The 17,020-nt window shown below is 42.6% G+C and overlaps 1 protein-coding gene across 10 annotated transcripts in view; it reads left to right on the forward strand.

The window, feature by feature from the left end:
* fryl (furry homolog, like) overlaps positions 1-17,020 on the forward strand; it is a 90,339-nt gene that overhangs the window by 44,462 nt on the left and 28,857 nt on the right. For all 10 annotated transcript variants that reach the window (XR_009648116.1, XM_060866809.1, XM_060866803.1 and 7 more), the window contains 30 exons: positions 665-902; positions 1,105-1,281; positions 1,399-1,485; positions 1,593-1,861; positions 2,213-2,426; positions 2,629-2,753; positions 2,893-2,950; positions 3,605-3,696; positions 5,093-5,265; positions 5,374-5,534; positions 5,663-5,773; positions 5,893-6,047; positions 7,120-7,219; positions 7,314-7,482; positions 7,662-7,918; positions 8,081-8,221; positions 8,358-8,523; positions 8,626-8,710; positions 8,824-8,936; positions 9,044-9,194; positions 9,442-9,545; positions 10,142-10,324; positions 10,444-10,636; positions 11,130-11,251; positions 11,383-11,570; positions 12,035-12,129; positions 12,243-12,883; positions 14,135-14,403; positions 14,498-14,638; positions 15,324-15,524. Coding sequence is in view for 9 of the 10 variants with exons in the window: in XM_060866809.1 (XP_060722792.1) it covers positions 665-902; positions 1,105-1,281; positions 1,399-1,485; positions 1,593-1,861; positions 2,213-2,426; positions 2,629-2,753; positions 2,893-2,950; positions 3,605-3,696; positions 5,093-5,265; positions 5,374-5,534; positions 5,663-5,773; positions 5,893-6,047; positions 7,120-7,219; positions 7,314-7,482; positions 7,662-7,918; positions 8,081-8,221; positions 8,358-8,523; positions 8,626-8,710; positions 8,824-8,936; positions 9,044-9,194; positions 9,442-9,545; positions 10,142-10,324; positions 10,444-10,636; positions 11,130-11,251; positions 11,383-11,570; positions 12,035-12,129; positions 12,243-12,883; positions 14,135-14,403; positions 14,498-14,638; positions 15,324-15,524 (5,179 nt within the window). In the remaining variant the exon portion in view is untranslated. The remainder of the gene's footprint in view (positions 1-664; positions 903-1,104; positions 1,282-1,398; positions 1,486-1,592; positions 1,862-2,212; positions 2,427-2,628; positions 2,754-2,892; positions 2,951-3,604; positions 3,697-5,092; positions 5,266-5,373; positions 5,535-5,662; positions 5,774-5,892; positions 6,048-7,119; positions 7,220-7,313; positions 7,483-7,661; positions 7,919-8,080; positions 8,222-8,357; positions 8,524-8,625; positions 8,711-8,823; positions 8,937-9,043; positions 9,195-9,441; positions 9,546-10,141; positions 10,325-10,443; positions 10,637-11,129; positions 11,252-11,382; positions 11,571-12,034; positions 12,130-12,242; positions 12,884-14,134; positions 14,404-14,497; positions 14,639-15,323; positions 15,525-17,020) is intronic.

The raw sequence follows: 17,020 nt of genomic DNA on the forward strand, positions 1-17,020 counted from the left end.
ATCATATCGCGGTAAAGTAAAAGTGTATTAAACATTAGTATACTTAAGGTACATTATCAAAGGCGCTAACAGTAGCCCCTCCCCCAGCCCCACCCCCAGGCCCTGACACAAGCGGTTCTTTTTCTGTCGAAAAAGAAAGAACTGGTTCTAAATTAGGCTCAGAACCAGCACTCAAACTGCCTCGGTGGAAAAGGGGCATATGTGCCGAGCTGAATATATATATATATACACATAGACACATATGGTGTGATGTATTTTCCCTCATTTGTTAGATGAACTGAAACTAAGGTGTCTAATAAAATATCTAGATTGATGCACGTTGATGAATGAAGGTTTCCGGGTGATCAAACTCCTTTAAGGTTCCCCGAAATGACAAGACATCAATATTTTCTATTGAAATCTTTAAAGAATCTTCCAAACATGGGGTGTAGCATGTCAGAAAGCACATTTGTGTGAAATGTTAAAATGGCTGCTTTTTCACATCGAGTAAGATTGGACTTAAACATTTGAGGATTATTATTAACAGATTGGGAAACAAATCTCCATAACGGTGTGAATTTGATTTGACCTGGACTTAAAAAATATGTGATTTTCTACCACTAATTTACGCGAACGTTGAGTCAAAGACAACAGACGTGAAGATGTTTGTGTGCACGTCCTGCAGACTGACTATTCACATGGATGAGGAGCTGCGTGGCCTGGCGTTCACCACTCTGCAGGCTCTGATGGTGGATTTCTGTGACTGGAGGGAGGACGTTCTCTCGGGCTTTGTGTACTTCATCGTGCGGGAGGTGACCGACGTGCATCCCACGCTGCTGGACAACGCCGTCAAGATGCTGCTGCAGCTCATCAGTCAATGGAGACAAGCTGTTCAGAGCAGCAACCGCAGCCAGGATGCACAGGTGTGTTTCTGATCCTACTCACATTGTGGCTTTCTGAGTCTCTTTTACTGTGTGAAGGCTAGACATCATGTAAGGTGACTTCTAACCTTAATCTGCAGAAGTAGTTTTTTTTTTATCTCAGTAACAATGTTAAGTCGTGTTGTGTATGAAAACAAGTGAGGAGTAAAAACAGTTTGTTTGTGTGTGTGTGTGTGTTTGTTAGAGCTCTAAGGGGAGTGGGTGTCTACCTCTGGAGCGCTCTCCTGTCATGGGAGTGCTGCACGTGGTAGAGGGTCTGGCTCTTGTGGTGCTGTGCAGCTGTAGACCAGCCACACGCCGCCTTGCAGTCAACGTGCTTAAAGAAGTGCGTGCACTCCACAACGCCTTGGGCATCGCCAAGGTAACTATACTATCCACTGTACATCATGACCACAAAGAGCATCCTTATGTGTGTATATATATATATATTTTTTTTTTCATACTCTGGGATTGGAATGCATTTTCTACTCTGTTTCAGGGTGATGAGGAGTTGGCTGTGGATGTGATGGATAGGGTGAGCTCTTCAGTCCTGGAGAGCTTCATCCATCTCACTGGTGCAGATCAGGTAGCAAACCAACACACACACTCAATCCATAAGATTTCTCCACATGATCTTGTCATTATTCAGTGCATCGTTTCTGTTACTCACTTCATGCAACTCTTCCTGTGCAGACCAACCTGCTGTACTGTCCCAGTGGGATAGATCTACAGACTCTGGCGGAGTGGAGCTCTTCTCCCATAAGCCACCAGTTTGACGTAGTCAGCCCGTCGCTCATTTGGGTTTTTGCACATGTGACTCAGGGTCAGGACCCATGGGTCATCAGCCTGTCTAGCTACCTACGCCAGGAGAACCTGCCCAAGCACTGCCCCACTGCGCTGAGCTACGCCTGGCATTTTGCCTCCACCCGGCTCCAACTGCTCTCTCCACAAGTGGACATCAAGTAAGGACATCGTTAACATCTGTCTGTTATTCCGGTATTATTATTATTATTATTATAAACTAAAGGATGCCGTAAGCATAAAAATGTGTTTATTTTGGAGTTATATGTTTGGTTTATCAGGAGAAATGTGTTCTTTTTTATTTTGTGACTCGTGCTCCTTTTCTAGCGATGGACAAGAGATAGTTTGGGGATTTTCCTATTAAGCTTAATAGGTGCACAAAGTCAGGAAAAGCTCCAGCCTGCCTTAGAGTAAACAGGAGATTTATACAACTGCTTAAAAAAAAAGTGTTAGAAACATAGTTATGTATAACAAATCTATCCCTTATTGTTTTTCTACTTTACCTTCTCCAGTAGCCCGATCAACGCTAAGAAGATGAACAGCTTGAGCAGCAGTGACTCGTATGTTGGCCTGTGGAGGAACTACCTGATCCTTTGTTGCAGCTCTACAACCTCCTCTTCGTCGTCCTCTTCGTCCTCCTCCTCCTCAGTCGCCGGCTCTGTCCGCTGTTCCCCTCCAGAGACGCTGGCGTCCACCCCGGACAGCGGATACAGCTACGAGTCAAAGGTCAGAGAGTCGTCATATTCTCAATTATGGTTTATTGCCATTGCGTATCATGGTGTTCATCATAAATTGGGGCTGTTTAACCCAATTTATTCCATTTTTTTAAATGTTAAATTACTTATTTGAGGTAAGGACAGTTACACTGGTGTCCTGTTATCTAGGCTAAGGATTGTGTGTGTGTGTGTGTGTGTGTGTGTGTGTGCAGATCATTGGCATTCCGTCCCCCTCTTCCTTGTTCAAGCATGTGGTTCCCATGATGCGCTCTGAGAGCATGGATATAACGGAGTCACTTGTCCTGGGGCTTGGCCGGACAAACCCCGTTGCTTTCAGGTGTGTCTATATCTGTGTGTGTTATAACGCAGCACATTGATTTCACCTCATCGTAATCTGTGTGTGTTGCTTGCATTGCTTAAAACGTGTGTGTCGACGTGTATGTCACAGTAATGCTATGTTTTTGTCTGTCTACCAGAGAGCTTTTAGAGGAGCTGAACCCCATCATTAAAGAGGCTCTGGAGAGAAGGCCAGAGGTGAGCAGATGGCATTCTTGTTATAGGTGCCCTGGAAGCATCTCCAGCATGTATCTAATATACATTATATCATCGCTGTCAGGCGGAATCCTCGTATCTCCAAAACCGTTATTTTTTCAGGAAATTAAAAAAACGCCGTACCTTATCTGCAGTGCACAGGGTTTAGTCCGCGTTACAGTGGATTGTCTTGCGCTAAATTCCTGTCCTCAGACGAGCACCAGAACTAGCGGGGGTCAAGATTTTTTTTTTCTTTGAGCCCAGTGTTTTGAAGACATTTACCTCAGAAGACGTGTTGATTCGTTGCGACTCTTCTTGAGGAGAAATATGCCGTGAAGCTCTCCCGCGGAGTGAGGAAGAGGTGGACAGTTGAAGTGTCCAATGGAGTTATGAGATTTGCACTCAAGCTATTTTCAAGACTTTAGATTGGTTAATAACTTGTAAAAACAACAGACCCACGTGGGGACTGACCAATAGCATCGATATGTGACAAAATATGAAATTGACCAAATTTGGACATACGAGGTTTCCGCCCGACAGCGACGATATGGAAAGATTAAGATGATGTGTAGGATTTCTTTTATATATATTTATATATAGTACACTTGTGCTATGAGCTATTTCTGCTAATTATGTTCTTTTCCTTTGTTTGTGTAGAACATGAAGCGGCGCAGGCGTCGTGACATCCTCAGAGTCCAGCTGGTCCGGATCTTTGAGTTGCTGGCTGACTCGGGAGTTATCAGTCAAATGTACGGGACTTTCTCTTTATCACATCTGTGTTCCTGTACAGACATGCATTCAAATACATAAACCTCTGTTATATATAGGGTTGGGTATCAAAAGAAATTTTCCGATTCCGGTTCCACTTCTGCCTTACGATTCCCGGTTCTGATTCCGATTCCATAATAAAAGAAATGTGAAAAATAATGCACAATACTGAAACAATTCCATTTGTGTTTATTAATCACGCTTTAAATATTTTACACAGAGCATTTCAATTCATAACAATTTAAATTGAAATAAATCCAACATCAAATTTAACATCCAGAATTACAACTTAGCAAAACAGTTAGCAATTTTTCTGAAGAAAAATGAACGTCTGCTTTCTCTGGGAGAAGACGAGACCTTTCCTGGCTTATTGTATCTCCAGCTGTGGAGAAAACCCTCTCAGAGGGGGGGGGATTTGCTTCATTGTTGTAGCTTTGGAAATGAATCCACACTTTAGACTTTTTTTAGACATGTTTAACACAAAGCGTACCTCAGCACAGCAGCGCGAGTGACTGATTTCTGTGGTAAGCTGCGTTAATTTGGTTGCGTGACTGTAAACAGTGTAAACAATTAATATTCATGAGGTAAGACATGGCTAATTAAAGTGACCGCTCCCAGCGCTTTGTCTGTCATCGCATCGGAACCGCGTTTGGAACCGAAACTTGAAAATTCCGCACGGTTTCTGTTATAAAACAGAACCGGTTCTGAATAAGAACCGTTTCTCGGTTCCCAACCCTAGTTATATAACAAGCTCTGTTTCAATTTACATGTTAATTTACATAATATATATAAATATCCAGGATATTTATAAAGTATATAGTTTAGTATATTATTCAGCACTATATTCATATTTTTCTCAGGACTTTGATTGAAAGAACGAAATGGTTCAGAGAGCTTTAAATATGATTTTTGTTTTTCAGAAAATAAGCTCCGTACATTTGAATGCACTCGCTTCTAAAATCCCTTTTGTTTCTGTACTCAAGACAGTAGGATTTAGATTGTTTAAGAACAGCTTTTATTTTCTGATATTTACATTTAGATATGTTAAACGTACTTTAGGCAGCCAGCTGGTCTTCATGTTGGTGAATGCAACAAATGCAGTCGTCACTGCAGTCAAATGTAGTCATCACTGTTAAAACACAGGCTTCAAACCAAAAGTAGACATTCAGACATTCACCTGGGTGATAAGAAACACCTTTCTATTCGTTTCTGTTCACCTTTACCATTTAAAACTCCTGAATAACTTTGGAGCTTATTGGTTAGTACTTATTAGTGGCTAGAGCTGAAGCCTTTTATCAATAAACTTAGTTATAATGTATATAGTCTTAGACAAGACTCATACAACAATATACTGTGTGTGTGTGTGTGTGTGTGTAGTGGGAGTGGGGGGCTGGACGGTGAGAGCCATTCTCTGAACAGTACCCTGTTAGAGTACGTAGATCTGACGCGACAGCTGCTGGAGGCTGAGAACGACAAAGACTCGGACACACTCCGAGACATCCGCTCACACTTCAGCGCCCTGGTGGCCAACATCATCCAAAATGTGCCAGGTACATGCAAGTACACATTCCAAAATATGCGCTCATAACCCTTTTCTTGCTTTGTATCTGCGAGTTTCTTTCCTCCTTACCTATATGATTCATTTGTATGTCCCCCAGTGCACCAGAGGAGGAGTATTTTCCCTCAGCAGTCTCTGAGACACAGTCTGTTCATGTTGTTCAGTCACTGGGCCGGACCCTTCAGCATCATGTTCACTCCTCTAGACCGCTACAGTGACCGGAACATGCAGATAAACAGACACCAGTACTGCGCTCTCAAAGTAGGAATACACACAAAATGCACAATACTTAAGATATAATGGTAACAACCGAAGCAGATCCCAGTACATGGGTTCAGATTTGTACGCACAAAGGATTAAGCATCACAAACTGCACCTGTTTCCTTCAGGCCATGTCTGCAGTCCTATGTTGCGGCCCGGTGGCTGATAACGTCGGCCTCTCGTCTGACGGATACCTCTACAAATGGCTAGACAACATCCTGGACTCACAAGACCGCAAGGTGACCCACACATTCATCATAATGACTTGGATTGATGGAAACAGCTTTGAAAAGAAAATGAATCGAAGATCCTTTTTTTTTTTTTCCTGACACTGTGAATGTGTGGTGTGTGTTTACAGGTTCACCAGCTGGGCTGCGAGGCCGTGATGTTGCTGTTAGAACTAAACCCAGACCAGAGCAACCTGATGTTCTGGGCTGTAGATCGCTGCTACACAGGCTCTCGCAGGGTCGCCACCGGCTGCTTTCGAGCCATCGCCAACGTCTTTCAAAACAGGTACAGCACAGTCAGCTCAGTCTTTCCTGGGTTTAAGACCTCGTCTGCATTCCTATGCAAATTAGGTTGAGTCAAGTTGACCTTGTCTGTTTTGACTGCTTATAAAAAATGAAGTATATATGACAGCCTTTTTTTTTCTTCTTTTTTTTCACCTTTTTAGTCTAACTTGTTTACAACATATTAACATATATTTTGCAAAAAAAATTATAATATTTGGTATAATAAACCTCATTAATATGCAAAAATGCCTCATTTTCTAGTAAAAAAAAAAACAGATATTTTGAATTATTTTCACCTCAGAGGCACAAAAGTTAATGCACAATTACAGGCTGGTATATTTCAAAGCCAGGGGATTGTTTTGAAACCATTTTGACCATTTTAATGTCAGCAAATAATAACACCTGTTTTTTCCAGGCCAAATTGACTTGAATGCTTATAAATCAAAATGCAATGCCCAATGCTTGTGTGTGTGTGTGTGTGTGTGTGTGTGTGTGTGTGTGTGTGTGTGTGTGTGTGTGTGTGTGTGTGTGTGTGTGTGGCATCATTTCGGTAGGTCATATTCTGCCTTCTGCTAGGCAAAGGCATATCAAAAGTGTGAAATATTTACAAATATGTAGCTTTTTTTTTCTGGAGGCCTAATGAAATGCAATGCCCTATTTGTGTGTGTGAGTGTGTGTTTTGGGTGCGTGTGTTGGTGGACATTTTATGTGTGCATTTTTGTGTCTGTATGTATGTTCATTGCGCTGAAAAGGGCAAAAGTGTGACCTATTGCCCCACTAAATGTGGCCGGGTCAAGTTGGCCCTGGATGACTTGAGGAGGAAAGTATTTATTTTACGAACACAACAGTTCAACGAAAATAGACAAAATTAATTTTACTTGCAAAGTTCATAATTTGGAACAATCCTGGAAAATTTCAGGCAAATGTGTGGAAGGAAACCCAAGTTATATGACACATTAAACTTTTCAGCCGGGTCAGATTGACCCGAGGTCTGCAGAAGGGTTAAGATGACTGTCTGTGAAACCTCAGAGAATAGTGTACGTGATTGTTATATCTTTGGTTATATTTGGCAGGGATTATCAGTTTGATACGGTGGTGCTACTGAACCTGATCCTCTTTAAGGCTGCAGATTCATCTAGAGACGTCTATGAAGTGGCCATGCAGCTCCTTCAGGTACAAAAAGTGTTCATATAGGAGGAATGGATTAAAAATGACTTCTTAGTTTAAAATCGGTGGTGTTGCTGATCTTTGTCTTTGTATGCGTTAGATCTTGGAACCGAAGCTCTTCCGCTATGCTCATAAGCTGGAGATCCAGCGCACCGATGGTGCCCTGACTCCACCTTCACCGCTGCCCCACCTCTACTCGGTATCTTACTACCAGCTCAGTGAAGAGCTGGCACGAACATACCCTGAGCTCACACTCCCCATCTTCTCAGGTATAAAAGAAAGTCCTGTGTTTTTCAACTCGGTCGCACATCATCTGCAGCTTTAGTGCAAATGCTGTCAAAGACATTTTTAAGCAAACTTGCTGTAGATAAATCACTGGAGTGTTACTTTAACGCCACACTTTGCGCACCGAGCCGTTTTAACTGTTTGCGTACTTGTCCTAATGCAGAGGTGAGTCAGAGGATACAGACGGCGCACCCCGGCGGTAGGCAGGTGATGTTGCACTACCTGCTTCCCTGGATGAACAACGTGGAGCTGGTAGACTTTAAGCCGCTGGTGCGCCGGCAGGAGGAGCCAGAGGACGAAGAAAACGCACGTGAACGCGAGATGATGGTGAACAGTCGCCGATGGCTCAGAGGAGAGGGTTGGGGATCTCCACAGGCAACCACCATGATCTTAAACAACCTCATGTTCATGACCTCTAAGGTAACATAACGTACACTGTCCTGTAAAACCAGGTTAATGGTTAATCAGTATTGAGGATACCATTTAAGCACTGTCAGTTTTTTGTTTTTGTTTTTTTTTACTGAAAATAGTACGTGGAATCATGTATGTGCCTAATATGTGTGTTTTTGTGTGTGCGTGTAGTATGGAGATGAGTTTGCATGGTCAGAGATTGAGAATGTATGGACCACTCTGGCAGATAGCTGGCCCAAGAATCTCAAGATCATCCTACACTTCCTCATCAGCATATCTGGAGTCAACAGTGAGCCAAGTCTCCTGACTTATGTGAGTGTCACCTTTTTTGGCCAATCAAACAGTAATACGTTCTTACTGTTGCATGAATGGTTTTGATGGTGTGTAACATATGGTGTAGGGTCATGTCAGACCTGTCTGAGAATGATATAAATGTTGTCTCTTCTAGGTAAAGCGTGTTGTGGTCTACCTGGGAAGAGACAAAACTATGCAGCTTTTGGAGGAGCTGATGACCGAGCTGGAGCTGACTGACCCTGTGAGCTCAGCTGTAACCCACATGGATAACCCACCGTATTACCGTATCACCTCCTCCTACAAAATCCCCTCTGTCACCGGTGAGCATCACACAATACATTCATATTGTTACCAGCTTTAGTCTTAATAGTGAATTTGTTTGAAAATAAACATTATTTTTTTTTGTCTTTGTTAAATAACAGGCACTGCATCCAGCAGTAACACTATGGTTCCTGGGCCTGACGGTCACCACGACAACAAGATCAAAGACCCCAATATGGAGGACAAGTAAGCGCACTGTTCAATGCTCCATCTGTCTCACACAGCCTCACACCTGATCATACACTTACCCAGCATGCAGTGCTTGGGGGTGATACTAACGCTCATCTCTGTGTGTGCAGTTATTCTCATTTGGATATCTATAGCGGGCTAAACAGCAATCTGAACAGACAGCACCACCGTCTGGAATCCCGTTACAGCAGCAGCTCTGGAGGCTCCTACGAAGATGAGAAAAGTGAGATCTTTGTTTTGTTTTTTTAATCTCAGAGCTACGAGCTAGCGTGTGGCATTGAATCATGCGCACTTGGGATATAACCATTTCTTTTCTTTCCCCATCTCCAGGTGACTCCATGCCAGTTTATGCAAACTGGCGTCTGAAAGTCATGGAGCATAACTCTCCTGAACCCCTTCCATTCCCACCCACAGGAGGCTGCTGGTCTCCGCTGGTTGACTATTTACCAGAAACTACCGCACCTGGGGTCTCCCTTCACAGGTTACCTAAATTTACATGTATTTATTTATTTATTTGTTTGTTACATGCCTTTATCCAGCAGTCCAAACTTATATTTGTACCAAGCAATGGTTCCAAATGCTCAAGGATCTGCCCCCCCATCTCAATATGGTTTTGTGTGTGTGTTTTTTTTAATAGTTCCTTGTAAGACTTTTGAACACATTCGTAATAAAAGAGGTCATTCATCACCGTCGGTGTTTTTTCCTCTTATGCTCTGACCCTCTTGCAGGTGTAACATTGCTGTGATCTTGCTCACTGACCTGATTGTGGACCATGGAGTTAAAGTGGAATGGAGTGCTTACTTGCATCTCCTTCTGCATGCCATCTTCATAGGTACGTGCATCTACACTGTATGTAACTTCTGTACAATACATGTACATATTACATAGTTTATCTTTTTTAACGTGTCTGTGTATATATATATGTGTGTGTGTGTGTGTGTGTGTGTGTGTGTATACATACACATATATATATATATATATATATCTCACTGTACTCCTGTATGTCCACACATCTCTGCACTGTTATAGCCTTTATATTTATTCACCGTACACCTTTGCATATACTTAGTTTTTGCAGAACTGTCTTTTTCCTGCTTTCTTTTTCCTGCTTTCTTTTTCCTGCTTTCTTTTTCCTTATTCTTCTAAACACCATGAACAGCGTAGAAGTCACCTGCTGAACAAAAAGATGAATTTTTTTTATGAATGTAAAATGATCTGTAATAGGAATTTGATCCTAATAGCAGTTTTAGAGCCAGTGAAAAAAAATGTGAACTGGAGTGTTTATTTCTCTCTCTCTCTCTCTCTCTCTCTCTTTTTCTTTCTTTCTTTCTCTCTTTCTTTCTTTCTTTCTTTCTTTCTGACCAAAGACCAACATTATATTTGACAGTTTGTTTTGTGCAGTTGTTAATGATTTCTGATTCCCTGTAGGTTTTGACCACCAGCACCCAGAAGTCTACGAGCACTGTAAGCGCCTGCTGCTTCACCTGCTGGTTGTCCAGGGAAACAACAACAGCGTCCAATCACTGGCCTCTGTTCTGTTGCGCAACCGCGAGTTCCACGAGCCCAGGGTTCTCACAGTTAAACCCATTCCACAAGAGTTCAGCCTCACAGGTGTGCACAACAACTTTTTATTTAATTATTTTTACCCCTGTAGAATGTTGAAATGATATCGGGGCAGTTCTTTTCGGCAGGTTTGTGTGTGTTAAATGTTTATTTTTTCCTCCCCTCAGGTGTGTCAGAGGCTCCCGAATACCAGCCTTCCCCAATGACCGACTCCGGTTTGAGCTCCAGCTCCACATCGTCCAGTATCAGTCTAGGCGGCACGGCTTTGCCGCATCTTCCCCACACGCTGCTCAGTGAGGTGCAGCTGTCTGCTGAACAGGACGAGAAAGTTAAAAACCTCATTGAGTTCATCAGCTCAAGGTGAGAGTCGGTGCTTTGAAACGGGTGTCCATTATGTTTATGCGATGTTCAGTTTAGAATCTCATATTTTGTATGTATTTTTGTGTCAAATGTCAAAAGCACAGTGTTGCCTAGTGTTTTAAGGATAGTATGAATCTGTATTTGAATACTGTGTCATCTTTGCTGTGGATGCTGGAGGTTTAAATAGACTCCAGTAACTTGTTTTGTGAGAGACCGAGTTGCTGAGAGCCTGTATAAAGTAGTAAGCTGCAGGCATGTCTGTGCTGAGGCTTTTTGTTGTCTTGTGTCCACAGCCATGTCTAACCGGAGAGGGTATTGTTGCTTTGCATGTGCGTGTGTGTGTGTGTGTGTGTGTGTGTGTGTGTGAACTCAGATTTTTGTGTGCGAGTTTGTAGATGATGACATTTTAGAAGCTGTGTGCTCTCTCTTCTTTTCTTGGACTCTACACTCTACTGAGTCACTTACTAGACTTGTTGTGTTGGCTGACTCATAGGAAACGAGGTCCGTTGTGGAATCACGAGGACATGTCTCCTAAGAACACCAACATCAAGAGTGCCGAGCAACTCAGCGTCTTCCTCAGACACGTTGTTACGGTCTTCAAACAAAGTCAGTCAGGTTAGTTTGTGCTTATGTTGTTTGATGTTTACTGTTTTTTTTTTGTTTTTTTTTCTTTTTAAGTAAGCAGGGGTGTTTGTGTACCCAGAGTAAAAGCATGTCATGTTGAGCAGCCTGTATGTGTTGAACAGGATTCCAGTTGGAGCAGCTTTTAAGTGAAGTGGCATTGCAGACTGCTCTGTCCTGCTCCTCTCGCCATTACGCCGGACGTTCTTTTCAGATCTTCAGGGCTCTGAAACAGCCGCTCACGGCCTCCACTCTCTCGGACGTGCTGTCGCGTCTGGTGGAAACTGTGGGAGACCCAGGAGAGGAGGCTCAGGTAACATCAATAGCATAGACCATATCTTTATAATGGTTATTATATCTTTATATGGCACCTTCTCTTCATTTTCTGTCACGATCCAAGCTATCAGTAAGTTAAAATACACACAGGTTTCATATAAATGAAGTGGACCAACAGCATCCAACCAGTAGGGACAAGGACACATCGCTACTTACTTGTTAATTGTAATGCATACAGAGCTGAAAGCCTCGTTCTCTGATCTGCTCTGTGTGTGTGTGTGTGTGTGTGTGTCTGTGTGTGTGTGTGTGTGTGTGTGTGTGTGTGTGTGTGTGTGTGTGTGTGGCTTCATAAGAATTCAGATTACGACATATTTGGGAACTCTTTAGATCATTATTACATTTCTCAAGTACCATATGTGCCTTAATTTCTTCACACACACAGAAACACACACACAGACACACACACAGGCACTCACTTTCTCTTTTTTTCTGTCTTCCTAGGGCTTTGTGATAGAGTTGTTATTAACTTTGGAGGCTGGTATAGATACTCTAGCTGATAACGTGAAGAACTATGACCTTCTCACGGCATTATCACAGTAAGACTATTTGTGATTAACTTAACTGTTTATTATTTGCTCATGGTTGTATTAGAACAATGGGTTAGCGATTTATTAAAGTCTTTAACAAAATACGTTCTACGTTTTTGCAGAGCTTCGTGCTATGATCCTTTGCTAGGTAACAAGTTTGCCATCAACCGGAAGAGCACGGGCCAGCTGAACCTGAACACTGGTGGACTGTTGCACATGCACTACAGCCATTTATGCAGTAACTCGCTACGTGCCTGTCTCATGGCTGAGCGCAGAGGCGACCGTCGGAGGAGCAACACGCTGGATGTGGCCGATCGCCCAGGAGCCAACCACGGCAACCTGGCTCGCACACGCAGCTTATCATCCCTGTGTGAGGGCGGAGTGGTGACTGGTGGGGGAGGTGGCGGGGGTGGTCCTGGGACTTGTACAGGAGACCCTGGTCCACCTGCGGACCCCACGAACCTGCTAGCATCCCTATTCTGGATTGCAGCATCACTTCTGGAGTCAGACTATGAGTTTGAGTACCTGTTGGCCCTGCGTTTGCTGAACAGGCTGCTGGCCCAGCTGCCCCTGGACAAAGCTGACAGTAGAGAGAGACTGGAGCGCGTACAGGCCAAGCTGCGCTGGTACAACTTCCCCGGCCTGCTGCAGCTGTTCCTCAAGGGCTTCACCTCAGCCGCAACGCAGGAGCTAACCATACACCTGCTGAGCAAGCTTATCAGTGTGTGTCGGCACATGCTCGTGGACCCCTCGCAGGTGGCAGGTCAGAACATCATAATAATAATAATAATAGTAGTAATAATAATAAGAAAACAACAATAACAGGTAGGTTGCCATGCCAACACAGAGACTCACTGACGGCTCGTTATGGTGCTAGCTCTCTTCACGTTATGCCCACACTGATTTTTGTACAAATCCGCTGAAATTGGCTTCACTTCATTCTTGGCATCTCAGAGACACTTTTATATTTTTAAGTAATAAATTACATTCATGTAAAAACGTAGTTTTCCGTTTCCACTAATAATGTTGCATCTTTACCGTAGAAAACATTTGAGCAGTAAAATTGAAATTTTACGTGGTGAACAAAGACAAGCGGAGCGATATAATCTCTCGGATCGGCATCGGTCCGGTTTAATTAGCCAACCTGAAGTGCTTTTGTATAAACTTAAACAAACACATTCGACGTTCGGATTGTTGGAGCTGAATCATAACGTATTATCATTTCCACAGCTATGGAAGCTATGGAATTTTCAGTACATCATGCAATCCGAAAAATGCTGTGAAGAAAGAAACCTTCAAAAATAATGAAATTAGACACTTTATTTTTATCAGGAATTTGGCTTGTTAGTTTCTCTGAACATTTTGCAGAATCTTCCACAGTTTTTTCCACAGCCTTTTTTTTCCCCAACTGAACCGTTATGTAAAATATTTCTTTCTTTACTGCCAAACATTTTTCTGTAGCACATAATGTTTAGTCAGACACACAATGTTTTTGTTCTGAATCAAATAGGCAGAAGTCAGAGAATATTTTTAGAGATATTCTTACAGAGATAAGATTTATTAACAAGAAATTGGGTATTAAAGACACACTACACAAGATACTCACTCACTACACAAGTCCGTGTGGTTAAAAGTTCACAAATCCTTGTTTTAAATACATAATAAAAATTAAAAATAACTTTGAAACAAATCTCAAGTCACCAGTCAAATGATCAGGTATTAAATAGAAATGCAGTTTTCATACAGTTTTCACTTTAATGCACCTTCTCAAAATAAGTGTAGTTCCTACTTTGAACACTCGATGTCGCTATAAATACATGAACTCAACACAACAACAAATCATCTTCTTATTACATTTTTCCACACTATATACAGTAATGTTGCCGGGCTTCAAGCTGGACATGGTGACCTATAGATTTTTAAAGTTAGATGCTGAGTCTGTACCATAAATCTATTTTGTATTCTCTCTGCACAGTTTTTCATAATTTTCCTATTTTTATTTTCTTCCTTTTAGGTTTTCCACTGAACATCCTGTGCCTGCTGCCTCACCTGATCCAGCACTTTGACAGCCCCACAGCGTTCTGCAAGGAAACAGCAGACCGCATTGCCAAAGTGTGTGCTGAGGAGAAGTCAGCCACGCTGGCCAACCTGGCACACATGATGAGCCTGTACTCCACACACAGCTACTCACGAGACAGCACCAACTGGATCAACGTGGTTTGCCGCTACCTGCACGACGCTTTCGCAGACATCACCTTTAACCTCGTAACATATTTAGCCGAGGTCGGGACAACTTTGACGGAAAATAAATGCACTCGTTTGTACACTTCTGGTGCAGTGAAAATAATGTCTTGTCTTTTTTGTATGTTTATTTCAGTTACTAGAGAAAGGGTTACCCAGCATGCAACAGTCTCTGCTGCAAATCATTTACAGCTTACTGAGTCACATAGACCTGTCAGCAGCCCCTGTCAAACAGTTCAACCTCGAGATCATGAAGATTATAGGCAAATATGTACAGGTGGGTACAGAACAGGTTTGCTGTTGGATTTTTATCACGTGTTGTTGTGTAGTACTTGAAAACATATATGCAGAGATTCCAGTTACTCAACAGTTAAGCTCTGTCTCAGTCGAACACCCGTAGATGTCTCAGTTACATTTATAGAACGAATGCAAACGGCGAAGCATCACTAATAACAGCAAAAGATTGCCAGGCTCATGGGGTTCATGTTTGCTAATTTTAAACTTCTCAGCCTTTCTGTTGTGACTTTGACACCATGGCTTAAAGCGTTCTTCATACATTCGATTGCAAAGTCTTCTGTCATCTTTTTATACCGTTCTCGTTACTGCACGAACCTTGATTGAGTTGCACGTATTGCCATGACGATCTTGATGCTAGATTTCGAAGACGTATATGAATGTAGTTAGAAAATGGGCATACGAGTTTGGACCGGACGTGAGTTGTGTATAAGTACACGTATATCTGTACTATGTAAGTATACGTACACCTCGTCCTAATACAAACTGTTATGATCGTTGTTATAAGCGCTTGTTTTAGGGCTTGTGGTCAAATGAACATGAGCATGTATGGAAGCTGTAGGTGTGCTACAAACTACAAAATTTTTTAAAATGAAAAAAATTCTAATTGTCCTAAATTATCGTCACAATTATCAATCATAAAAGAGAGTTTATATGATTTAATTCAGAGCCCGTACTGGAAAGAGGCCCAGAACATTCTGAAGTTGGTGGTGTCTCGCTCCGCCTGTTTGGTGGTGCCTGATGAGGTGCAGCGCTCCTACAATGCCGAGTCATCAGGCTCACCTGAAATCACCTTCACACGAATCTTCAACAACGCTTCCAAGGAGCTGCCTGGCAAAACACTGGACTTTCACTTTGACATCTCAGAGGTACACACTGTCCTTTAGATTTAAGCATGTATAGGCTGTAGATTGGGTTTCCTATCGTTTAAATGTTGGTTAAATTCACTAAGTCACTCTACAGATGTTTACAGGGAGTGCAGAATTATTAGGCAAATGAGTATTTTGACCACATCATCCTCTTTATGCATGTTGTCTTACTCCAAGCTGTATAGGCTCGAAAGCCTACAACCAATTAAGCATATTAGGTGATGTGCATCTCTGTAATGAGAAGGGGTGTGGTCTAATGACATCTACACCCTATATCAGGTGTGCATAATTATTAGGCAACTTCCTTTCCTTTGGCAAAATGGGTCAAAAGAAGGACTTGACAGGCTCCGAAAAGTCAAAAATAGTGAGATATCTTGCAGAGGGATGCAGCACTCTTAATATTGCCAAGCTTCTGAAGCGTGATCATCGAACAATCAAGCGTTTCATTCAAAATAGTCAACAGGGTCGCAAGAAGCGTGTGGAAAAACCAAGGCGCAAAATAACTGCCCATGAACTGAGAAAAGTCAAGCGTGCAGCTGCCAAGATGCCACTTGCCACCAGTTTTGCCATATTTCAGAGCTGCAACATCACTGGAGTGCCCAAAAGCACAAGGTGTGCAATACTCAGAGACATGGCCAAGGTAAGAAAGGCTGAAAAACGACCACCACTGAACAAGACACACAAGCTGAAACGTCAAGACTGGGCCAAGAAATATCTGAAGACTGATTTTTCTAAGGTTTTATGGACTGATGAAATGAGAGTGAGTCTTGATGGGCCAGATGGATGGGCTCGTGGCTGGATCGGTAAAGGGCAGAGAGCTCCAGTCCGACTGAGACGCCAGCAAGGTGGAGGTGGAGTACTGGTTTGGGCTGGTATCATCAAAGATGAGCTTGTGGGGCCTTTTCGGGTTGAGGATGGGGTCAAGCTCAACTCCCAGTCCTACTGCCAGTTTCTGGAAGACACCTTCTTCAAGCAGTGGTACAGGAAGAAGTCTGCATCCTTCAAGAAAAACATGATTTTCATGCAGGACAATGCTCCATCACACGCGTCCAAGTACTCCACAGCGTGGCTGGCAAGAAAGGGTCTAAAAGAAGAAAAACTAATGACATGGCCTCCTTGTTCACCTGATCTGAACCCCATAGAGAACCTGTGGTCCATCATCAAATGTGAGATTTACAAGGAGGGAAAACAGTACACCTCTCTGAAGAGTGTCTGGGAGGCTGTGGTTGCTGCTGCACGCAATGTTGACGGTGAACAGATCAAAACACTGACAGAATCCATGGATGGCAGGCTTTTGAGTGTCCTTGCAAAGAAAGGTGGCTATATTGGTCACTGATTTGTTTTTGTTTTGTTTTTGAATGTCAGAAATGTATATTAGTGAATGTTGAGATGTAATATTGGTTTCACTGGTGAAAATAAATAATTGAAATGGGTATATATTTGTTTTTTGTTAAGTTGCCTAATAATTATGCACAGTAATAGTCACCTGCACACAC

The sequence above is a fragment of the Tachysurus vachellii genome, chromosome 3 (genome assembly GCF_030014155.1).
Source record: "Tachysurus vachellii isolate PV-2020 chromosome 3, HZAU_Pvac_v1, whole genome shotgun sequence".
Classification (NCBI taxonomy): domain Eukaryota; kingdom Metazoa; phylum Chordata; class Actinopteri; order Siluriformes; family Bagridae; genus Tachysurus; species Tachysurus vachellii.